The sequence below is a fragment of the Apis florea genome, unplaced genomic scaffold (genome assembly GCF_048593485.1).
Source record: "Apis florea isolate Af1SG1 unplaced genomic scaffold, ASM4859348v1 contig_3081_pilon, whole genome shotgun sequence".
Lineage (NCBI taxonomy): Eukaryota > Metazoa > Arthropoda > Insecta > Hymenoptera > Apidae > Apis > Apis florea.
In genome coordinates, this window is record NW_028256703.1 from 549,773 (window position 1) to 570,378 (window position 20,606).

Sequence of the window (20,606 nt, forward strand, 5' to 3'; positions counted from 1 at the left end):
TTCTTAGTTCGTTTTTCTGAATGCAAACATATTCATATATTTCTTCGAATCATAATTCGAAAATACAATATAAATTTGATTATATAAATATAAATTTGAATATATAATCACAAAAATATAATTTATAAAGAATGAAGAAAAAATGTTTATCTTCATTGCGGAAAAAATATTGAAAATTAAAGATTATCCAGCATTCTATGATACTGAATCTATTTCTAAATAAATATAAATATATAATTTTATATAATAAGTTGAGAATAAGTGAAAAAGAATAAATAAGTTGTTCTTTTAAAAACAATTTATAATTGCTCATTTTGTGTATTTATATTATAATTTACTATTTTTATTGATTTAATCACAGGCTTTTTTCTTGTTTCGTCTAATCTTTGTTTTTTGCAATCTTCTATTCTACTATCCGATTTCTTTTTAATTTCTTTTTCTAATGGAAATATCGTATGTTCAAATTTAGTATCCTTTGAAATTGTGGGTGACATATTATACATTTTTCTTTCCTTTTCAAATAATCGTGATGCAAATCGGCGAACTCTATTTATCCTTTGTAATTCCGAATCTGATACATCTAATATCATTTTTCTAGATTTTTTAGATTTAGGTTGGAAATTTTCAATATTTTCTTTTTTTCTTTTTCTTTTTCCACTGGGACTACTTCTTAAATTTTCAAGCTTCTGATTAATATTTTGCTGTATCGAAGAAGAAGAACTAGATGTTAGTTCTATTACATGTTCTTTCTGATCTTTACATTTGTGAAGAAATTGATTTAAGGTCATCCCTTTACATTCATTGTCTTCATTTCCGGGGTATTTGTACTGGTCATAAACACGAATCCATTTTTTCGAAGATTTATCCCAATATCCACGCACAGTATCCATTTCTTTATACATTCTATTTGATTTAAAATCTTCCTTTTTTCTTGCTATTTTTTCTTCATATTGCATTTCAAAATTTTTACCTAAAATATACAATACGTGATTGATATACTAGCGTTATACATATATTAATACTTAATATTTAATAATATTAAAACAAAATAAAATTTTAAGATTAATATTTTAATATACTTTTTTCATTCTCATTGCTCATTTTTTTAGGATGTTCCACTGATGACATTTCTGCTCTATAAACAGGTGATTTAAGATATCTACCAATATTCTCATGATTATTTTTAACAAAATTTTCCCAAAGAAAATCACTTTTGGCTGTTGGAACTGATACATCGATCAACCATGATTTACATTTTTCAATTCTTACATCGTTTTTATTTTGTTTCTTATTTCTAACTCCTAAATACGTTTTAATTAAATTTTCTTTTTCTAAAAATACAAATACAATTAGTTACATATTATCTTTTATTTTAAATAAATTTAACATTAATTAATTCTAGAATTAATAGTATAATACTATGATTAAAAATAATGAAATACTATAAAAATAAAAGCATAATAATAATACAAAATAATATGAAATATAATAATTAAAAAAATAAATAATTACTTAGAAGTAACTCGTCATCTTCGTCATCAGAATCATTATATTGTATGTAAGACAACGGTAAATCCTTCAAGGGCAATAGTTCATTTTCTTCAAAGTTAATTTTTTCTGGACTTTCGATCTCCCATTTTCGAGGGCGTAAAATCGGTGATTCTAAACGTTCTTCAATAAAATGGGGTGCTTCTCGAATTTTTTCTGGCGATTTTAAATCTCCAAACAAGATATCACTTTCAGATCTTGAAGTAATATTTCTCATTGAAGATTGCCGCGGGACTTCATCACACGTTTCCCAATTTTCATCGGAATGTATTTGTATTATTTTTTCTTTTGATCTTTTTTTCTTCTTTTTTTTTTTCTTCTTTTTCTCTGTTTTTCTCCCTTCCGTTTTATTAATATCTTCTATTTTCTGCTTTAATTTCTTTTGCTTTAATTTTGTTTTCTTTTTCTGTTTCTTCTCAATATCTTTAGCTACAATTTCTCTTTTTTTTTCTTTCGTACTCGATGAAGAATTAGTATCAACTGCAGATACACTTATGCTATCTGGTTTATTTGTTTTACCTAGCACAGGTGTGCTACAAAAATTAAAGCTCTTTTTAGATTGACCATTTATATTGGATTTTCTTTTTAATTTCTCGGATGAAGAAGACATTTTATATCTCTTAAGTCAATGATTTCTTTTCTAATAAGTTCAATATATGATTCATATGTATATCATAATTCTGTTTGAACAACACATTGATAAACTTCCTATATCATCCGGAAGTCTTGCTATTCTATCGAACGAAGGGTTACAAACGCTGATGAATCACGTTCAAAAGGGTATCGATATCGATGAGCTTCCTGTTTCTTTTTTACCTTTAACAGGATAGCATATAAATTTTTTCATATTTTTTAAGAGACAAAACAATTAATTGAATATTTAAAATTACTTGTATAATCGAGTTTTTTTGAATGAAAATTTAGAATTTGCTTGATATTTTTTTATAACTTAATAACTGCAATTTAAAATTTTTTAATTTCATTCGATTAAGATAAACAATTTGATTTTTTATAATTTAACACTTTCCACAAATTCAAAATTCAAGGATTATGAATTTTTTAATTGTTTTTCTTAGTTTTTTTTCTTTTCTTTCTTCTCTTATTTTAAAGTTTAAGAATTCGATAATTTGCATAATTAAAAATTTTCATTTTCTACAATTTATATATTTTAATGATTGTTATAATTTTCGAATTTGGCAATCCTTTAATTCAAAATTTCACTATTTCTTAATCTTCAATAATTCAACAATTCGAATAAATATCTTCCATTTATATATTTTTTATTATTTTATTTGATTACAATAATTTGAATTGAAATGCAAATTTTTATTTTTAATGCTAATTTCAAAATTCCACTTTCAATATTTGTGAATATTAAATATTTCTGACGTGAATGTCAGCACACGACTGAAAACCGTTTCCAATAAAGTCTTCCACGCACAAATTCAACCTATAAATTTTCTATATGTAAATACATTCAACCTATAATAGCCTCAGGAAACAGTTTTTGCTCATAAAGATACTAAGATTTAAGACAATATGTATAAAATAGAATGATTATATGAATATCAATAATGTGTTAATTTTGTATTTAAATAAGAAAGTGTTTATACTTAAATCTTAGATATAAAGTTACCGAAAATGAAAAGATAATTAAATTATCCTCGTAAATAAATATCAATTTTTCTAATTTTCAAAACGATTCATTTTAGATTAATAAATTGTAAAAATCATCGTGAAAATTCTTCAAAGGTTATTATTTCTATCAAAATAATCGAGTCGATATGAATCAACTTCCGTAAGAAACAAATCACGAAATAAAAATCTGAATAAAGTTTTAAATTTAATAAATTTAAATTATATATAATTTATAATTATATCATAAAAATAAAAGTTTTTTTTTCTCTGAAGAAATTAATATATTTTACAAATGTATTTTAGATTTAAAAAATAAATAATAAAAAAAATGTGAAAAATAAACCAAAATGCGCCATTCGCCACGTCACGTTGTTACGGTACTGGTTTCCAAAGGTACCTACTACCCGCCAGCCACGCAGTAGACCGTCAGTGCACGTTGGCTCATCGCACCGGTTGCGTTGTTTTCGTTCCATTAGTTTTGAATTTGACAGTTAACGTCGCAATTTTCGTGTTACGACTTCACTTTTCTTTTTAGTATTATATTCCGTGTGAAACGTTGTCTTGCAACTTCATTTTCTGTACATATATTTGTTCGATTCGAGTATTAAACAGATCGATTGGTCGTATATCGCAAAATCGATATCGTAAAGGTTAATAACAAGAGATCGAAGGGTGAAACGATCGCAATGCCGGCAGACGCGGAGCTCAGTAATCTGCTTAGCAGGAGGCAAAGGATCAACGACGAGCTTGAAGAAGGGAAAGATGTGAAAAAGCAATACAAATTCGTGAACGTTTATACCGAATTCCACGAGTTATCCCGTCGTGAGATCAAGCAGTATGAGCAGACCTTCAACAGGTGAGGACCTTCCGTTTCTTTCTTCTCTTACCCATTTAAAATTTTTCCCATGGATCGTGAATAGAAAAAGCCGAAAAAATTTTGTCATTCATCGTCACTCTGAATATAATTCTTAGAAACGAATATCTGGACCTATATTTTTTTCCACTAAGGATCTATTTTCATGGAATTTTTGTGCGTATTAAAGTTTATATATTGTTAGGTCTATATGTTTGTATACGCAGATTAGATATTGAATGTTAGATATATATATATATATTTTATGTGAATTTTATAATATCAATCATATAATGTATATTAAATTTAAAAAAAAAAATAATGTAAAATGTTAGAATATGGCTGATTTATTATTTTTTTATTAATCAGATTTTCATTGACAATAATAATAATAATAAAGATTAAATGAAAAATTTTAAAAAAAGGCGATTAAAAATATAACTACATTAAAATAAATCCAGTACGTATTATTACATAAAATCTATATAAAAATGCGATAAGAAACTCATGTTTAAAGAATAGTTTCCAATAGATATATATTTTGTAGTGATGTCTATAATATGTGTAGTGGATACATACAAAATATATTTTGAATTGAAATACATACATATATAGTTGCTTTATTCAGCCATGTTTGATTTCTTATTATTAGAGCCAATAATAAATGGCTATTTGATTCAATAAATTAATATCGAAATAAAAATTTATGCGATTAATTGACAATTAAAATTGGTTGAATATAATATTATCAGTATTGTTCAAAAAATTTTGTTCTTTTTCATTCTTGATAAAAAATTGCGAGATAAAACGCAAAGGAAATCGAGAGTGAATCACGACTTTTGTCGCGTTTACTGTGGTTTTCCTGTTTGTTTGTGTTTACTCTCTCAAGTTTACGTTACTCCCTACAGAAAGATCATGTTCCTTTGGTCAGATATTTACTTTTTACGTATGAGAATATACAAAATAATACGCAAGATATCAGTTGTAATATAATATAACCTATTTGATTACATTTGGTATTTTGCTTTGATTAATCGTTAAAACACTTCTGTTTATTAATGTATATTTTATTTTTAGCTTACAATTTAATGTACAAAACTTTAAGCATAATATATGTAAAATTTTGAGAGTATGAAGATATTATATTATGAAGATATTTGTTTGGAGCATTCGTTTGTAAAAATTGATTCGAAATACATATAAGTACATTCTAATTCCACGATTGATATTTGTTCATACAATGATCTTCGAAAAAAAAAAAAAAAAAAGAAAGAAAAATTGAAATTGAGACGTTACGAAATCGCACGTAACAAAATTGGTGATATTAATAATTTTGTAGTAATGATAAAGAAAAGAATCTTCTCCATGAGTTTGTATAACCGTATTGGAGGCCAGAACAGACGACCTCGAGGTCTGTCCTCTGTCTCTCTTGTTCTTCTTATAGGTATTTCGGAGTCAACCGGACAGCAGGTTTGACAAGGCAGAAGGCAGGGTGGACGACCACTTGTGGTGCATCCTCGAAAGCCTTGTGTACGATTATTTCGCGGTTTAGCTACAAAATTTCAGCAATGCAATTATTATTATTTAATCATTATGACTGCTGAAGTTATCACGATGAAATAAGAAGCGCATTTCCTCACGTTTTTTATTGATTGAAGTAGTGTTAAATAATTAAAAAAATATTAATTGGAGAGAACGAATTATGTCGACATTTTTAATTCATTAATATTTGTTAAATAACAATTTTACAGTTACATGAATTATCATGAATTTTATTTTGAAATTATTAAAGAAATTTATAAAGATTTCTCTATAAAGAAGATCAATGATTCCCAAATGAAAATTTTTTCACTCAAACAGTTTATAGATTATAGTAAGTATTAAAATTTTGTATAATTACATAATTTTAATTTCTATCTTATATCTTTTTTATGTAAATGATAAATTATTATAAATTATCATAAAAATTAATAGAAACATATTATATATCACCATCTTACTTTTTTCAATCTCATTACCAAATATATATATGCAAATTCATTTTTATATGAATGCAACACAAAAATGAAATTTAAGATCATATTTTTTAAATATAATAATACATATTTTAAATATGTCAACATATTATATGTATCTATATATTTTTGCATAATTGAATTTACTAAATCTTATTATTTTTGATATGAACCGCATATAGTACATTATATCAGCAAACAAAAATAGCTGAACTGCATTCCTCACAGCATAAACGCTGATAAAACAAACGTCATTCAATTATTTATACGAGATCCGAGTCGATGTATCCGGTACAAAATTTCACCGTGAAACATAAGCACGTGGATGAGGTATCGTACACACGATGGATGATACCTCAACCGGAAAGACTCTGCAACGCTATCACCATCCAAGGAGTTGTCCTTGTCTTTAGAGAAACCAGTAAGTACATATCTACTTTTCCTCGCTTGTTTCTTGGTCTCGCCGATCTTACCATGGCCAAACAACTTTTTTCCTCTCGATGAAATTGCAGCATTGAATTTTACTGCATAGCTGGATGGAAGAATAGTTCGAGTCCTAATTCTATTAAATTCTCCAGTCTCTAGAGAGTGTAATGGTGCTTTTGTTTTTAGCTTACGGGGTCTTGAAATGAATTGTTCGTCTTTTGAAAGGAGTAAAGTGAATGTGGAATGAATCTTGTGTGCTTTTAGAAACTTGTAAGAAGAATCAGATGCAAGGTCTTTATTGATTTTAAAATCTAATGAACAGTTTATGAGAATTTTATACAGAGAATTTTCAATCGCGCAATATTGAACAAATTAAAGAAAATGAGCTATAAAAAGATGGACGAAGGAGTTGTATTTGAAGATCATCAAGATTCTAGGCTCTGATGAGAATTTCGTAAGAATTTTGTACAATTTCTTATGCTGAAAAGCTGATTTATATTTCTTCTACAGTTCTATAGTGAAAAAACTTTTATTATGGCGCTCCTGTTATATCTTGAATTATATCTTGAATATTCAAATAAAATAAAAAAATTGCTTCGATATCTGTGATATTTATGACATTTCAATATTTTTAAAGATAAATGAAATGAAGGAAAATGATAAATGATTTATCAGAAGAAAACAATTTTATTTGAAAGTTGTTCTAAAAATTCATCTATTTATGAAAAAGAGACATCCTCTCAGAAAAGGGATATATACAATATATCCTTATAATCTAGTTTCCAACTTTTGGATCAATAGTATCGTTAAAAGTTTTAACGTTTTCCTCCTTAACAATTATTGATAAAAAGAGTTTCGGTGTTTCAGAGATAAAAATTTATTATATCGATTTTCATACGACTTCCATGGAAAGAAATTGAAATAAAAAATTTTTTTTTTTCAATTGAAGCATCTTTTGTAAAAAAGATGTAATAAAATAACAATCGATTCTTCAAAGAATATTAACAATGTTTATTGATCGATTCTATGGATTTTATTGAAAATGTAATTACTATTCCAATCGTATTTTCTGTTTAGAAGTAGAATTTCAATCATCAACGCTATGCAAGTACTACTCACCTTACCATCCCACATGTGAGTGCAATTTAATCTCATAGTCGTAAATATTCTGTAAAGAAATAATAATCATTTTTAATAGCCACTCAAACTACTTAAAAACACATACTTATAAGCACTTTTTGTCTTAGGTTATAATGTCGAGCACGTATACTAAAATGATCAAAGGATGTTTTTTTATTCTCTTTTTTTCTTCCTTCTTTTCTGATAAGTATTATACAGTTTAAATTTTTTTTTTATTTTATAATAATTAAAAATTATATACTTAATATATTATACTTATATACTTTAATTTCAATTTATCTTAAATTACAGTTAAACAATTTCTCAAGATATTAATACAGAAGAAAAATCAAGTTTCGTTGATATATATATACAATGTATACATAACTTTCATTTGCGTTTTCTGAATTGAGAACGGTTCATTATGTTCATAAATATATGTTCAATTCAATACCGCATTTCATTTAAAAATTTATCAAGTGAATTAAATGCGAATGACAAGCTCGGCAACGTGATAAATGAATCAGAATCGCATGTATACATTACACTACTTAGACGCGTGTGAATCAAAGCGTTACGTAGGTTACGTATGTTTTACCTATAGTTAGTCACTAGATGAATTCACTGTGCATGTTCCCCTCGATCACTTCCTGTATAGCGCGACGTAACCTCTGTCGCATATGAAATTTGGAAACGGCCAGGCTTTGAACGTGTCCACCATGAAAAATAATTTCCTTGTACCGTGTATACAAGAGAAATACAAGCTGGAACAATGTAATGAATACGTTATATCGTGTTTTATACCGGTTTTGAAGACATGTACAATTGTTCTATAAAAAAGACAAAGAAAAAGAGAGATTGGTCATCATATAGCACGCAGGCGGAATATGTATACCTCTGACGCATGTAATTTAGTGGCAACAAATGTTCAATAAATCTGTCTCTTGCTTCTCGAATGGTTGGCCATCTGTAATTTATTGTCGGCCAATATCAGCTGCTTTGTATAGTCTAACAATCGACTTGTTTAATCGTCGATTTATTAATAGTCATTGCTTTGGAAATTCTTGAAAGTCACGAGGTAAGAGTAGATTTCTTTCGATTTAATTCGTAAGTTGATTGTTTTTAGTTTGAAAGTATAGATGAGGTATAGATAGATAGTGAAGAATAAATGCATACTTCAGAAGAAAAATTTGTTTGGAAGAGATGATGATAACATTTTAATGTTTATGAAAATATTAGAATTTATTGATAATATTAGAACACGTTGTTAAATGAAGTTAGAAAGAATATTATACATATGAGACTGATAATGAAAACTGATCATCCAACAAAAATAAACAGCTATGAGATATTCTTCAAACAGATAACCAACTAGCATTATGAATGACAAATAATGACACATTAGCGACATGACATTAAGTAGCTGCCACACAACCAACTACAACATTTACAATTTAAAAGCGGAAGTAATTTATCGTGGCATATATTATTGTTCTATGACGCTAATATTCAATAATATTATGTGCCATATGTGATCATTATCAAACGATCAAACGTCATTATAATTTATATTGTGTATATGAAAATGATCATATAGTAATTGCCACGTTTATTTAATTATAATTATCTCACGTTTGAATATTTTCATGACTTTCTTTGAAATCACTGTGAAAAGATAGAATTAAAAGAAAAAATTAATCCTTTGGTAAAAGACTGAATCAAAGAAAGCATAATTACTATTTAAATATTAAATAAAATACAAGATTTACATTCATATGGTACTTTTTACTCAGAATTATTTTTCAAGTAATTTCTCAAAGTCTTTTTACATTCTAATATATCCTGTATTCGATACATAGTTAATTAACTATAAATAATTCATTATAAATAATTGTGAAAGTAAAACAAATATCTAATTCTCGTGGAAAGATGATTTCTAGATATTAAGCAAGGAATAAAAATACATAACGATGAAATATCGAGAAAACCAATGTAATGAAAAATGATCAAGTAATATTTATCACGCTTGAGTGACTATAAATACGTATATCTCACTTTTGTATCAGATTTGATATAAAGATTCATTGACATTTGATAGTAAACGTGTACTTTGTCATTTTCTCTTGGATGCAGCCATATAGATTGCAATTATCTTCTCACTAGTTCCGGTTTCAATAGCTATCTAACCTCATTTTACTTCAAATTTCTATTATCCTATAAATAATTTTAAGAAGGATAATTTTTTATTAATTAAAAAAGATTTTATTGTAAGAAAATGAATTATTTCATGATAAAAGTAATAAAAATTTCAATTTAATTTCATATTTTCAAATTAACCATAGAAGTTAAATTATATGAAACTTTCAATGTTTGTAATTTAACAAAATAATATCATTAACAGATATAGCATGAAACGTTAAATGAAATTAGTCAAATTAATAATATCTATTTATAGCCCCCCATTTCTTATTCCAAATACTGGTGGAAAATATTTCTCACGCATTAAGATATATTTAAAATCATTTAATAACAATTTGAAAATGACGATTAGGCTAAAGAAGTCATTAAAAATCTGGAAATTTCATCAAACATGTATGATGTATCAGTATTTACGTGAAATTTCCATCGTTAGAAATGGCTGGGTGGACAGGTGTAATTACATCCAAACGGATAGAACAGTTTTCTGAAACACTATCTAAAATACTTAGAAATCGCGTTGTGAAATTCGCGGATACCGAACGACCTTTTACTTTTACACGACAAAGAAACCGCGATACTGCCTGTTATTCGCCTCGATTGCGGTTCAAATCGAACTATATTTTTTGCACTGCGTAAAGAAAGATAATCTTTTTTGCGGTTCTATGGTTTGGTGTATTCGACATTTCATCCCAACCAGAGATACTTGGTTAAATTATGATATTAGATCGATGTACATTGCTGCAATTTTATCATTGGAATATGTTTGAAAATATGAAATTAAAAAGTGAAAAGTTGCTTTTAAATGTTATTTTTTGTTAATGGATATTGAGAGCAAAAATTATTCTCGAATAGTCATTCTCAAAATGTTCATTTGCAAAAAATGATTCAAAAGAGAAGAATTTTCATGTAGAATATTGCAAACATTATGATTCATTTATTATAAGTCGAGTAAATCTTAATTATATATCGTATTTTCTTCATTTTCTCGTAGGATGTAATCGATTGGTAATTTCCACCGTGTAAAAGTTGGGATTCATGTGTTATCAGAAGAAATAGGTTCGTACGGAATGCGGTTCCAAGTTTGGTGAACTTGTTGTACAACGAGGATCGAACCGTTACTTCAAAACCATTCGCAACAATCATGCGTACTGAATACATAAACAGTGTTAGATATTTATTCGACGACACGACCATGAAGATATTTCATATCGATCAGGTTCGATGCTTTTATGGTTAGTGAAACAATGTTGGATATTTGCGTCAAGAATGGAATCATGTTAACCTAATTTTTTCTCCTTTGTAAAGTAGATATTATTATTAGGTGGATATTATTGGATGGATGAAGATTGATCGGTATTCTGTGATCGTTATATTGTTTGCGTTGCATTTTATTTTTTTTTTTTTTTAAAAACTTATTCCATTTTTAAAACAACTTTTTGTAGTTGTATCAGTACGATTACAAATTTAAAAAATTTCTTAAAAATTGAAACAAAGACTTGTTAACTCGTAACAATACGTGTATTTAAGTATATATTTATGTATTAGTGTTAATTTAGAGGTGCTGTTCAATGTTGCTATTGTCTTCATATAGAGACCTGTACCCGAACAGTTGGTCATTATTGTACCCTTCAGCCGGATTTAAGGGTGTTTCTCAGAGTCAGCGAAAATCAAGTGCATTTCTAACGCACGAGACCATCGTGTTAAGTATCATGCACAATAAAACCGTTTCGTCGACTTTTTCATTCTTATTCAATAGTCATGCTCAATTGCACTTTTCTTTATACCGTTCCTCTTTTGTCACACTCTCGGTCGCATAATCTTCATCATACACCACTCTGGATGCATACGTTGCACGCTTAATACTTTGTATGCCGGTTACGATTTTGAGCTGTTCAAATTGTGAGATTTGAATTATCTCAGAAGTTTCAGAAGTGATTTATTTCATCTGCATTTGAATATGCAATATGAGTATGATGCATTTTTATCTTGATTTTCTAATTTTTCTAAAAAATAATTTTTAGGAAACTTTAATTGTTTACAATCAGTCACAAAAATCTTCATCTATGCTACAGCAATTTTTACTAAATTTATAATTTTATTTTAATTTTATTACAAAATTTATATTCAAAATTATTATATCTAATAAATAATTAATAAATAGACTGCGAATGTATAAACATTCACAGTCTATCAATGAAATTGATCAATAAATTTTAAATACTAAAAAAAAAAATTTGTTTTCAAAGGGTTAATTAAGTCGATAAAAAACAAAGCACATTTGCAACTTTTTGGCGATCATGGATGAGAAATCGAGTAGTTGGAAAACAACGTTCCAGTGCGCAGAACAACGATGACGTCTTTCTAAATACAAAAGAAGAATCTCTACTGCATCGATCTTGGAAAGAATGGTAGTAGAAGGGTGAGAGGAAACATATCAGGCAAAGTACCGACAGTCACCTTGACCCAGTTCCCTCTGGGATAGTCTTGGGAAACAACCAGGAACGAATCGAGCACGACCAATAATGCAAGAATTGATTTTGCGATAACAATACTTGACTACTGTATATAGTCACAGAATAACTGGCCTGATTTTAAATGGTTCACGTGATGATTTTTTTTTTTAAAAAACTGAGGCTAAAAAAAGAAAAGAAAAATATCGATATACCAGTAATATCATGAAAATTGAATTTATTTTTTGCGTCTTTTTCAAATTTCTTGATAAAACTGTAATAAATGAAGTGTCAAGGACAGAGATAAAATTTTAATGGATCGAAAGATCGAGCATGGAATAAAAGTCACAAGTTGAAGAAATCGTTTCGCATCTAGCTTGAGAAATTTATAATATTGAATTGAAAGTAAATCATTGCTTTCTTTCGATTATATTAATTAGCCGTGATGTGAATTTTATTTTATCAAAGAATATTTAATATTTATCAAAATATTATTCTCTTATAGATTGAATAGATATAATAACTAGCTTGCATTAATATAAATTGAATAAGAATGATAGAAGACTTAGGAAGAAATTATTCTATTATAAAGTTTTATAATTAAGTTACGTGATAATATACTTATAGATAATTATACTTACATAGAAATATTAACAATTATTTTATAATTATTAATTCGTAGAAAAATTTAATCGACAAATTAATCAGCATTATGCATAAAGAAAATATATTCCAAAAATTCCAAATATTTATTAAAACTACTTGACTGACTAAATTGAAATTAGTATTCATTATTATCATTCGAATAATTTCGCTTCTTTGATCACATGAATCGAACGTCGAATCGTTGAAAGATCACATTTCACCATAACGTTGTTATAAGTCCTTCAAACGAGACGTTCACATCGATATTCGTGGATTAAACAAGCTTATCAATTCAATATTCAAATTGGCTGTGAAATCGCGAATGAATCACGTATAAAAGGAGAGATAGATCGAGTTCACCAGATATATATATATATATATATGTACCTATACTCGTCTCCCACTCATATTGATCAGAGCCGTTTGACCGTGCTTATAAACGTGTAACCTCGACCTTCAGACGATTCTTTCTCTCCACTTCGGCCAAAAAGAGCTTCTTCAAGTTTATACTTACAACCAAGTTTTACTTATACAATATGTTTGAAGGAAGTTAAAACAAACTTTGCGATAAGAAAATAATTAATATATAAAAATCATTTAATAATTCAGGAATACATATAATAATTAAAATGTTTGAAAAAAATTACAACAAAGAAAAATTGTTTTGAAAAAAAAAATGATTTAAACATTTATTTATTGAAAAGTATTTTTACTTAAGAACTTTATTAATAATTATTAATTGTTAATTTTAATATTTCAATAATATTGTTCAAATTTACATAAATATTGAATTTCAAATTATCGTTTTTAGATAACCGTTAAGTATTATTTTTCCTACGTATCATCCGCAACATATCATCCGACTGCAAATTAACGTATGTTAATCACATACAATTATCGAGCGCATATATGTATATTTATTAGTCGCAGTGATTTAAGAAATCTTGGAAAAAATACAAGATAGGTCGGATATCATGAATCATCGTGGATTTTATCCGCGAATATGGTTATAATAATGATTGTGCAACACAATTTACGTACATCAAATTACTATTTTTTGCAATATCAATTGATCAGAAGAATTAGAACCGGTTTAACAACCTTTCCAATCATATTTATGTTTCAGATATTTTATCTTCCGTTTGGCCTGATTATGCTTATGCGATAATTAAAAAAGAAAAGAAGAAGAAGAAGTACACAGGATTATTTAATCGCGAATGGTTATCTGATAAAACCGTTATCACGTCTGTAAACTAGAGATAGAGGAAGTCGAGCGATATTCCGCTCGAGTAGGCTCGATTTTACGAAGAATTTCGAGATTCGTTTCAATTCTAATTCGAAAATCTTGAAAATATAAAAGTTTATTGACATTAAGCTGTCTTGAAAAAAAGAAAATTCAACTGCTATAACTTTTTATATTTAGATTAAAAATTGAACAAAAAAAATACATTGATTTTTCTTGATAAAACGTTCACACGTTATATATCATGCAACCATCAAAATATGTTAGAACAACATGGTAGAACAACCGTGATACGTTCTATATCTTTTTCCAACCGATATTGTTCCAGTCGATGGAAATTTTTAAACCTGGATCAGATCAAACTGAATTCCACGGATGTTATCGAGCGATGTGCTTCGTTGATTCCGCATGCAACATGCGGTATATAACTCCCTTGGAAAGCTATTCGCGAGTTGGTTATCGGGATCGTTTACACGGAAAGTCGATTTCACGAGCTTCCGGCTCGCGGACAGATCTCCAACGAACTCCTTAACCCGTTGACATTCTCTTATTCCCGATTTCGAGATCGGTACACACCAACGATTGTCGATCGTTCTCACGTCCTCCCTTCCTCCATATAATTGCGTTACACGCTAATTAAAGTAACGAGTTGCTCGATTAAAGGGGGCCAAACGCTTTCGTTTGCATTCATTCAGGAGGAGATACTCGAAAAAAATGCGGCCAGACGTTGGTTGGGAAGTTTGTGAAAGAAACTTGCCAACAGGATATACGTATTTGTGTTTCTGGAATATTTTTACCCTCGCATTTTAGTGCTTAATCGTTTTATAATATTGTGTAAAAGATTGTTTGAAAATTTGATTTTTAGACTCGTGAAATTTGAAAGATATAACATGTTTTTTTTTTTTTTTTTTTTTTTTCATTTTTGTAAAGAGATTTTGATTGATATAATGATTTAATTCATTTCGACATACGTGGCAATCAGTGACCCTCATGGGGGCCACTATCCAGATGATGGTTCAATATCTCCTCCTGACTAATTTATTAACCCTTCGACAACGGATGTGGAAACTTGATGTACAAATTTAACTCTCCTAATTATATTTTTAAAAGTTTCTGCCAGCAGTGTGATGGTTAAATTTCTTATATAAATTTCTAATTTTTTTTTTAATTCTTCTAATCTTTAAATACGTAACACGAGTAAAAAATATTAATTATTATTTTATTAAAATATATATATATATATGTTTCAGCAATGAAAATTTTAATAATCGAGAATTAAGTTTTTTCTGCGATCTTTATCATTAATCATTATCAAAATCATCATTCAAATAATTCATAATTAATTATTCACAGATTCGATGATGGTCACGATGGATTCCTCGATTTATCCGAATTGAAACGTATGATGGAGGTTTTGGGAGCACCGCAGACCCATCTCGGTTTGAAAGCGATGATACAGGAAGTAGACGAGGATGGCGATGGACGTATTTCCTTCCGTGAGGTTTGCAACAATTTCTTATCTTGATTACCGTTCATTTTCGAGAAGCTCATTGAATGCGCAGCTACCAGTTTCAACCAGTTTTCCTTCCTCCATTATGAAATATAATAATACGTAAAAAAGCCGGAAATAATTCCATATTTATGTAACCGATTCGTTACGGAAATTGATCATGTAGTATACTATTTTCGCGAATACTTTCCTTATTTCAAGTTAGTTTCACCATTATCGATAAATCATTCGAAATATGTATTCCACAGTAGTAGACTAAAATCTCGAAACTTTCGAAATTAAAAATATTCATTTTTTTTTTTCCTTGCGTGGAATTTTGATTTTTTTAGATTTCTTCAAATTCGAAGATGGTTAAAAGGAATTACCTAATAGAATTCTTTGCCTCTTTTTACTTTCGAATGTGGAAGTCGTTTTTATTCCTCTCGACGAGCATCGACGAGTTTAACGCGTGGCCGCACGTGCCATGTACACACTCCATAAAAATAGTGCCGCTCCATGGGGTGCTCGACGCGATGCTCTTTCACCATGGCCCGTGTTTGTTCTCCATGTGTGGCCCTGGCACATTTGTGGGGGTCAAACCGTTCTATTTCAGTGAAATGCACTCAAGTAAACTTTTTTCCCGGAATAACTTGGTAAAAGAAAGAAGTACATACGCATGCCAAGTACATGTGATTAGCGACAGAATGCTATAAATATTATACGCATGATAAGCAGTCCATGGATGTTTGTGGATAATTTTAATATTGAAAAAAGTTACAAGATACAAAAATAAAAGTTGGGTCACTCGAAATTCTGGATAAGGAATAATTTGTGTGAATAACTTATAGAAATTTCTAGCTTGATAAATTTATTTTTATCTGTTTAATTCGAATTTATCTTTGGATTTTAAGAGTGATTTCAATTTATTTAAAAGATAAAGATTCAATGTTGGTGTCTTAAAATAACTAGGATTTAAAAATTTTTAAAAATACGCATTCAAGTCTGACACGCATGTTTCTATTGTTAACGATTTTATTAAAGAAAGCGTTCCAATATTTTCCCTGATTAGCGTATTCCGTTGTATCGCGCTGCATCGAATGTCGCAACACCTGTTGAAAAATCGGGAGCGTGCGAAGTGTATTTTGCATGCTATCAGAGAAAACTTTCGCTAAGAAAATCGATGGGTCGATGTTCGTCGCGCGTAGAGGAGAACAAAGTGGCGAGTGCGAAAGACACGCGTGTACGCCAAGAAGAAAAGTCCTCGATGCAAATGCATACCTGGACGTTCCTACGTGACTCTTCATGGCCCGCGAACAAAGCGTTCGATCTCCATACACGCGATCGCCGCCCGTTTCATAGATCATCGTGAATCACTCCGCGTCACTGAACTCGACCGTGCTGACCAATGTTCCACCTTCCGTTCCTTACTCATCCTGCTTCCTTGATGCAGAGATCTCGCACGGTTTTATATCGAAATAACGATGCTAAACGTTTCCGGCCGAATAATGATAATAATTTTATTTCTGTTTTTTCAAATGTACGCTGTGGATAATGATGATAATGCGAATGAAATAACTGTACGTAGTATTTTATTTATATATATTTTTTTATTATATGAAAATTAAATTTAATAAATCGACAAATTAAAAAATAAGATTCGTGTCTTAATTTAATGTGAAAAAAAAATGATATTTTATCGATATGTTAGTTTTATTTAATCGGTAAATCGGTTCGAAATAAATGAAATATTTATTTAATATTTCCTGGATAATCTCCAGGATAATTTAGAAATTTTTATCGATTTTAGAGAAAGAAACTTTAAATATAATATCTATCACAAATCTGAGAAATTTTGTTTTTAAATAATTTTTTTCAGACTTTAAAAGAGAGATTCAAAACAAAAAAATTTTGTAAAAGAATTTCTTCTCTTCTAATAGTTAAATATACATGATTTGTAATTGTTGCAGTTTCTATTGATCTATCGTAAAGCACGAGCTGGTGAATTGGAACAAGATTCTGGATTAGGCCAGCTTGCACGTCTTACAGAAGTCGATGTGGATGAAGTAGGAGTAACAGGAGCTAAACATTTCTTTGAGGCTAAAGTATGAATAATTTTCTTAAGTTTTAATTATATGTGAATTATTTGAAATCATAAAATCATATTTTTTTTTCTAACTTAAAATTTAATATTCACGAGAGTTATCAGTAAATGATACAGTTATACTTTGTGAATTCAAAGTTGCATATTCCAATACAAATTAATTGTAAATGGAGAGAGGAAAAAAATGATAATTCGTTTAATACGTTTACTTGAGTCAGCAAGTCGTTTTATTTAAATTTATATAAATTTATATTACAATATTTTTAGATTGATTTCATGATTATAAAAATGATTAACTTCTCTACTTATTTATTTTTTATCAATAAATTATCGTTTTTTTTTATAATTAATATTCCAATTATTTTCTATAAAATTTATTCAACGAAAAAGTTAACGAAAATTAGTTAACGAAAAAGTTAATTTTCTCCTCCCTGTACGATATATCGATAATCGAACTATAAATATTTCGCATTGTTTCATTATAAAATTATTATTGAGAGTCGATTAATAAACTTTATTTTTTTCGTTCGTGTATGTATTGTCGATAAAACTTCAAGCTTGGAAAACAATGATATAATAAATCACATCCATGACAAATTCAAGATTCACGAAAGCGTATCCGTGTTAATTAATGTTTCCTGATGCATTAATTACCATTTTCACAGATCGAGCAACTACGGAAAGCGAGCAAGTTCGAGGATGAGATTCGCATGGAACAGGAGGAACGAAAGCGAGAAGAGGAGGAGAAGGCAGAAAGACGAGCGCAATTCAGACAGAAAGCAGCTCTATTTGACAATTGAAAATAAAATATGCGAATCGAAAGTGTTGAGCTCGTTCTCTGTATTTTAGCGAAATTACGAACTTTTTTAATTCGATTCAGTAATTTCGTACAGAAATTGGCCGACTAAGAGAATTACGTAGATCAAATATAGTTTTATAATAGCATAATGCTGATATCGAACGAAAAAGTTTTTTATTCTAATTTATATTAAGTTCATGGAAAATTTTTAACAAACTGAAACAAATATATATATATATATATATAGAGAGAGTGATGTTATTTTTAAGTTAACTTTAATAAAACTTTGCACATTGTGTCAATCGAATGATAGATTGCATATTGTTAGATAAATTCATTTGTTGAAAAATTTTCAAAATAAAAAAATTTTAAAGTAATTTTTATAAAATATACGAATTAAAATTTTATTAAATACGAATTAATATGAAATTTATTTGATTTATTTATTCAAATAATATTTGAATCATGTTTTGGCAATGTATTAAAGTTTAGAAGTATCGATATTTTATCTTTTAATTTTATTATAATGTATAATAAGTATTATCCGTGAAAAGAGAATATTTCTTATAGGCACAATTTAATTTTATAATCTTTGCGCTATTTTTTAAGCCTTTCATAAATTTATATTACGAATATCTCATATGATTGAATGAATAAGAAGATAAGAATTGAATGTTTTATTGAAGTTTCTTCTAATATTCTTGGATTATTTTGAATATATAAATTAGAATTATAAAACTTTTAGCAAATGCATGACTGATATTGATATAAGTATATCTGAATTTGATGTGTACATGTATATATATATATATATATACATACAATATATATATATATATATATATATATTAATTTATATGATAATTTGATTTTATGCAAAGATATGACTTCAAAAGAAAAACATTTCGCAACATGTGTTTGATTTTTTTTTATTGTTTCTAAATTAAAATGTAATTTTATCGAGAATTTTTTAAAATTATTCTTCTATTCATACATTTCTACAATATTTAACATAATTAAAATACAACATCGAATATTTTTTTATTAATTATCAGAGTTTAATAATTATGCAATTATGTTATATTTCATCGAAGAATTAACATTATTCAGTTTTAAATCAATATCAAACGAAATATTATAGTAATATATATATTATTTTATTATTGATTTAAAGTTGAGTAATATTAATTCTTCGAATATATAATATAATATAAGACGATTTCAAATTATTTTTATATAATTTTTATAAATGTTTCACAAAAAAAATATTAATGTATAATTGTTGCGAATTGTATATAGCTTGAAGTGTGTAGCTTAAATAGGTTTGTAAAATTATAAATTGTAAATAAATTTTTTGTTTTAAAACATCTTTTAAATATTTTAATTAATAATTAAGATAAAATTATATTATTTTATTGCGATTTTGATATGTACAAATTGCATTAAGCTTGCGATATACATATGTATTAGCATATTGCAAATTAATGTGAAATAAAAAAAAAAGTACTAATTCAAAATTAATATATATAAAAAGTTTTATTATTATAATAATATATAATTTTTCTTAAAAATAGAAAGATTTCGTATATTATATTTTCTCGAATTATATTCTCTTAATATCAAAATCAAAATTTGTAATACTAAAAAAAATTTTTGTTCAAATTTATAATTTTGTATCACAAGAATATAATTGGAAAAGAAGTGATATTCAAAATTTTTCTTGATTATAATGTAAACAATATTTTTTATAGATTTTTTATAAATTTATGTTGAATGAATATAATTTGAGAAGTGAAAGAATGAGGAAATTTTCTAAAATTTAACGTAAGTATTTACTAATTTTATATTTAATAATTGTTCATATACGCAGAAAATATATTTTAAAATTTTTTTAAATCTTATCATAAAATTTAATATATTTATCTGTTTTATATTTATCTTATTAAACTACAAAAATACATATATACATAAAAATAGAAAAAAATACGTATGTAGCATATAAAAACATTAATTATATTATAAATTAGCAAAAAAATTAAATTAAAAAAATTTACATATTCGTGGTGCCATCTCGCGTTTGG

At 27.6% G+C, this 20,606-nt stretch overlaps 2 protein-coding genes across 5 annotated transcripts; one reads left to right on the forward strand and one right to left on the reverse strand.

Moving 5' to 3' along the window:
- Positions 1-11: 11 nt before the first annotated feature.
- On the reverse strand, positions 12-3,620 carry LOC100869080 (uncharacterized). 3 transcript variants are annotated; one of them, XM_086908705.1, is made up of 5 exons: positions 3,185-3,355; positions 2,439-2,998; positions 1,513-2,364; positions 1,080-1,331; positions 12-970 (listed from the first exon to the last, which is right to left on the reverse strand). In XM_086908705.1, exons 3-5 carry the CDS (start codon positions 2,156-2,158, stop codon positions 300-302), a joined length of 1,569 nt encoding a protein of 522 aa, XP_086764831.1. In that variant the 5' UTR covers positions 2,159-2,364; positions 2,439-2,998; positions 3,185-3,355; the 3' UTR covers positions 12-299. The 3 variants fall into 3 exon arrangements, with proteins under 3 accessions (XP_086764831.1, XP_086764832.1, XP_086764830.1); XM_086908706.1 differs by lacking the exon at positions 3,185-3,355 and adding an exon at positions 3,588-3,620 and having other exon boundaries at positions 1,513-2,998; XM_086908704.1 differs by having other exon boundaries at positions 1,513-2,998; positions 3,185-3,348.
- Positions 3,617-20,052, forward strand: Swip-1 (EF-hand domain-containing protein D2 homolog Swip-1). 2 transcript variants are annotated; one of them, XM_086908710.1, is made up of 5 exons: positions 3,617-4,042; positions 14,020-14,556; positions 15,490-15,637; positions 17,593-17,727; positions 18,392-20,052. In XM_086908710.1, the coding sequence occupies exons 2-5, from the start codon at positions 14,468-14,470 to the stop codon at positions 18,524-18,526; spliced, it is 507 nt and encodes a 168-aa protein (XP_086764836.1). In that variant the 5' UTR covers positions 3,617-4,042; positions 14,020-14,467; the 3' UTR covers positions 18,527-20,052. The 2 variants fall into 2 exon arrangements, with proteins under 2 accessions (XP_086764836.1, XP_086764835.1); XM_086908709.1 differs by lacking the exon at positions 14,020-14,556.
- Positions 20,053-20,606: the final 554 nt, after the last annotated feature.

What these genes read in the sequence shown, in the direction of transcription:
- Swip-1 (XM_086908709.1), top strand. Translation starts at nt 3,873, where the DNA reads ATGCCGGCAGACGCGGAGCTCAGTAATCTGCTTAGCAGGAGGCAAAGG. An exon ending in GACGTATTTCCTTCCGTGAG is followed by an intron (nt 15,638 to 17,592) that starts GTTTGCAACAAT and finishes TAATTGTTGCAG; the next exon opens with TTTCTATTGATCTATCGTAA. An exon ending in AACATTTCTTTGAGGCTAAA is followed by an intron (nt 17,728 to 18,391) that starts GTATGAATAATT and finishes CCATTTTCACAG; the next exon opens with ATCGAGCAACTACGGAAAGC.
- LOC100869080 (XM_086908706.1), bottom strand. Translation starts at nt 2,158, where the DNA reads ATGTCTTCTTCATCCGAGAAATTAAAAAGAAAATCCAATATAAATGGT. An exon ending in AGATGACGAGTTACTTCTAA is followed by an intron (nt 1,332 to 1,512) that starts GTAATTATTTAT and finishes TTGTATTTTTAG; the next exon opens with AAAAAGAAAATTTAATTAAA. An exon ending in GAGCAATGAGAATGAAAAAA is followed by an intron (nt 971 to 1,079) that starts GTATATTAAAAT and finishes TGTATATTTTAG; the next exon opens with GTAAAAATTTTGAAATGCAA.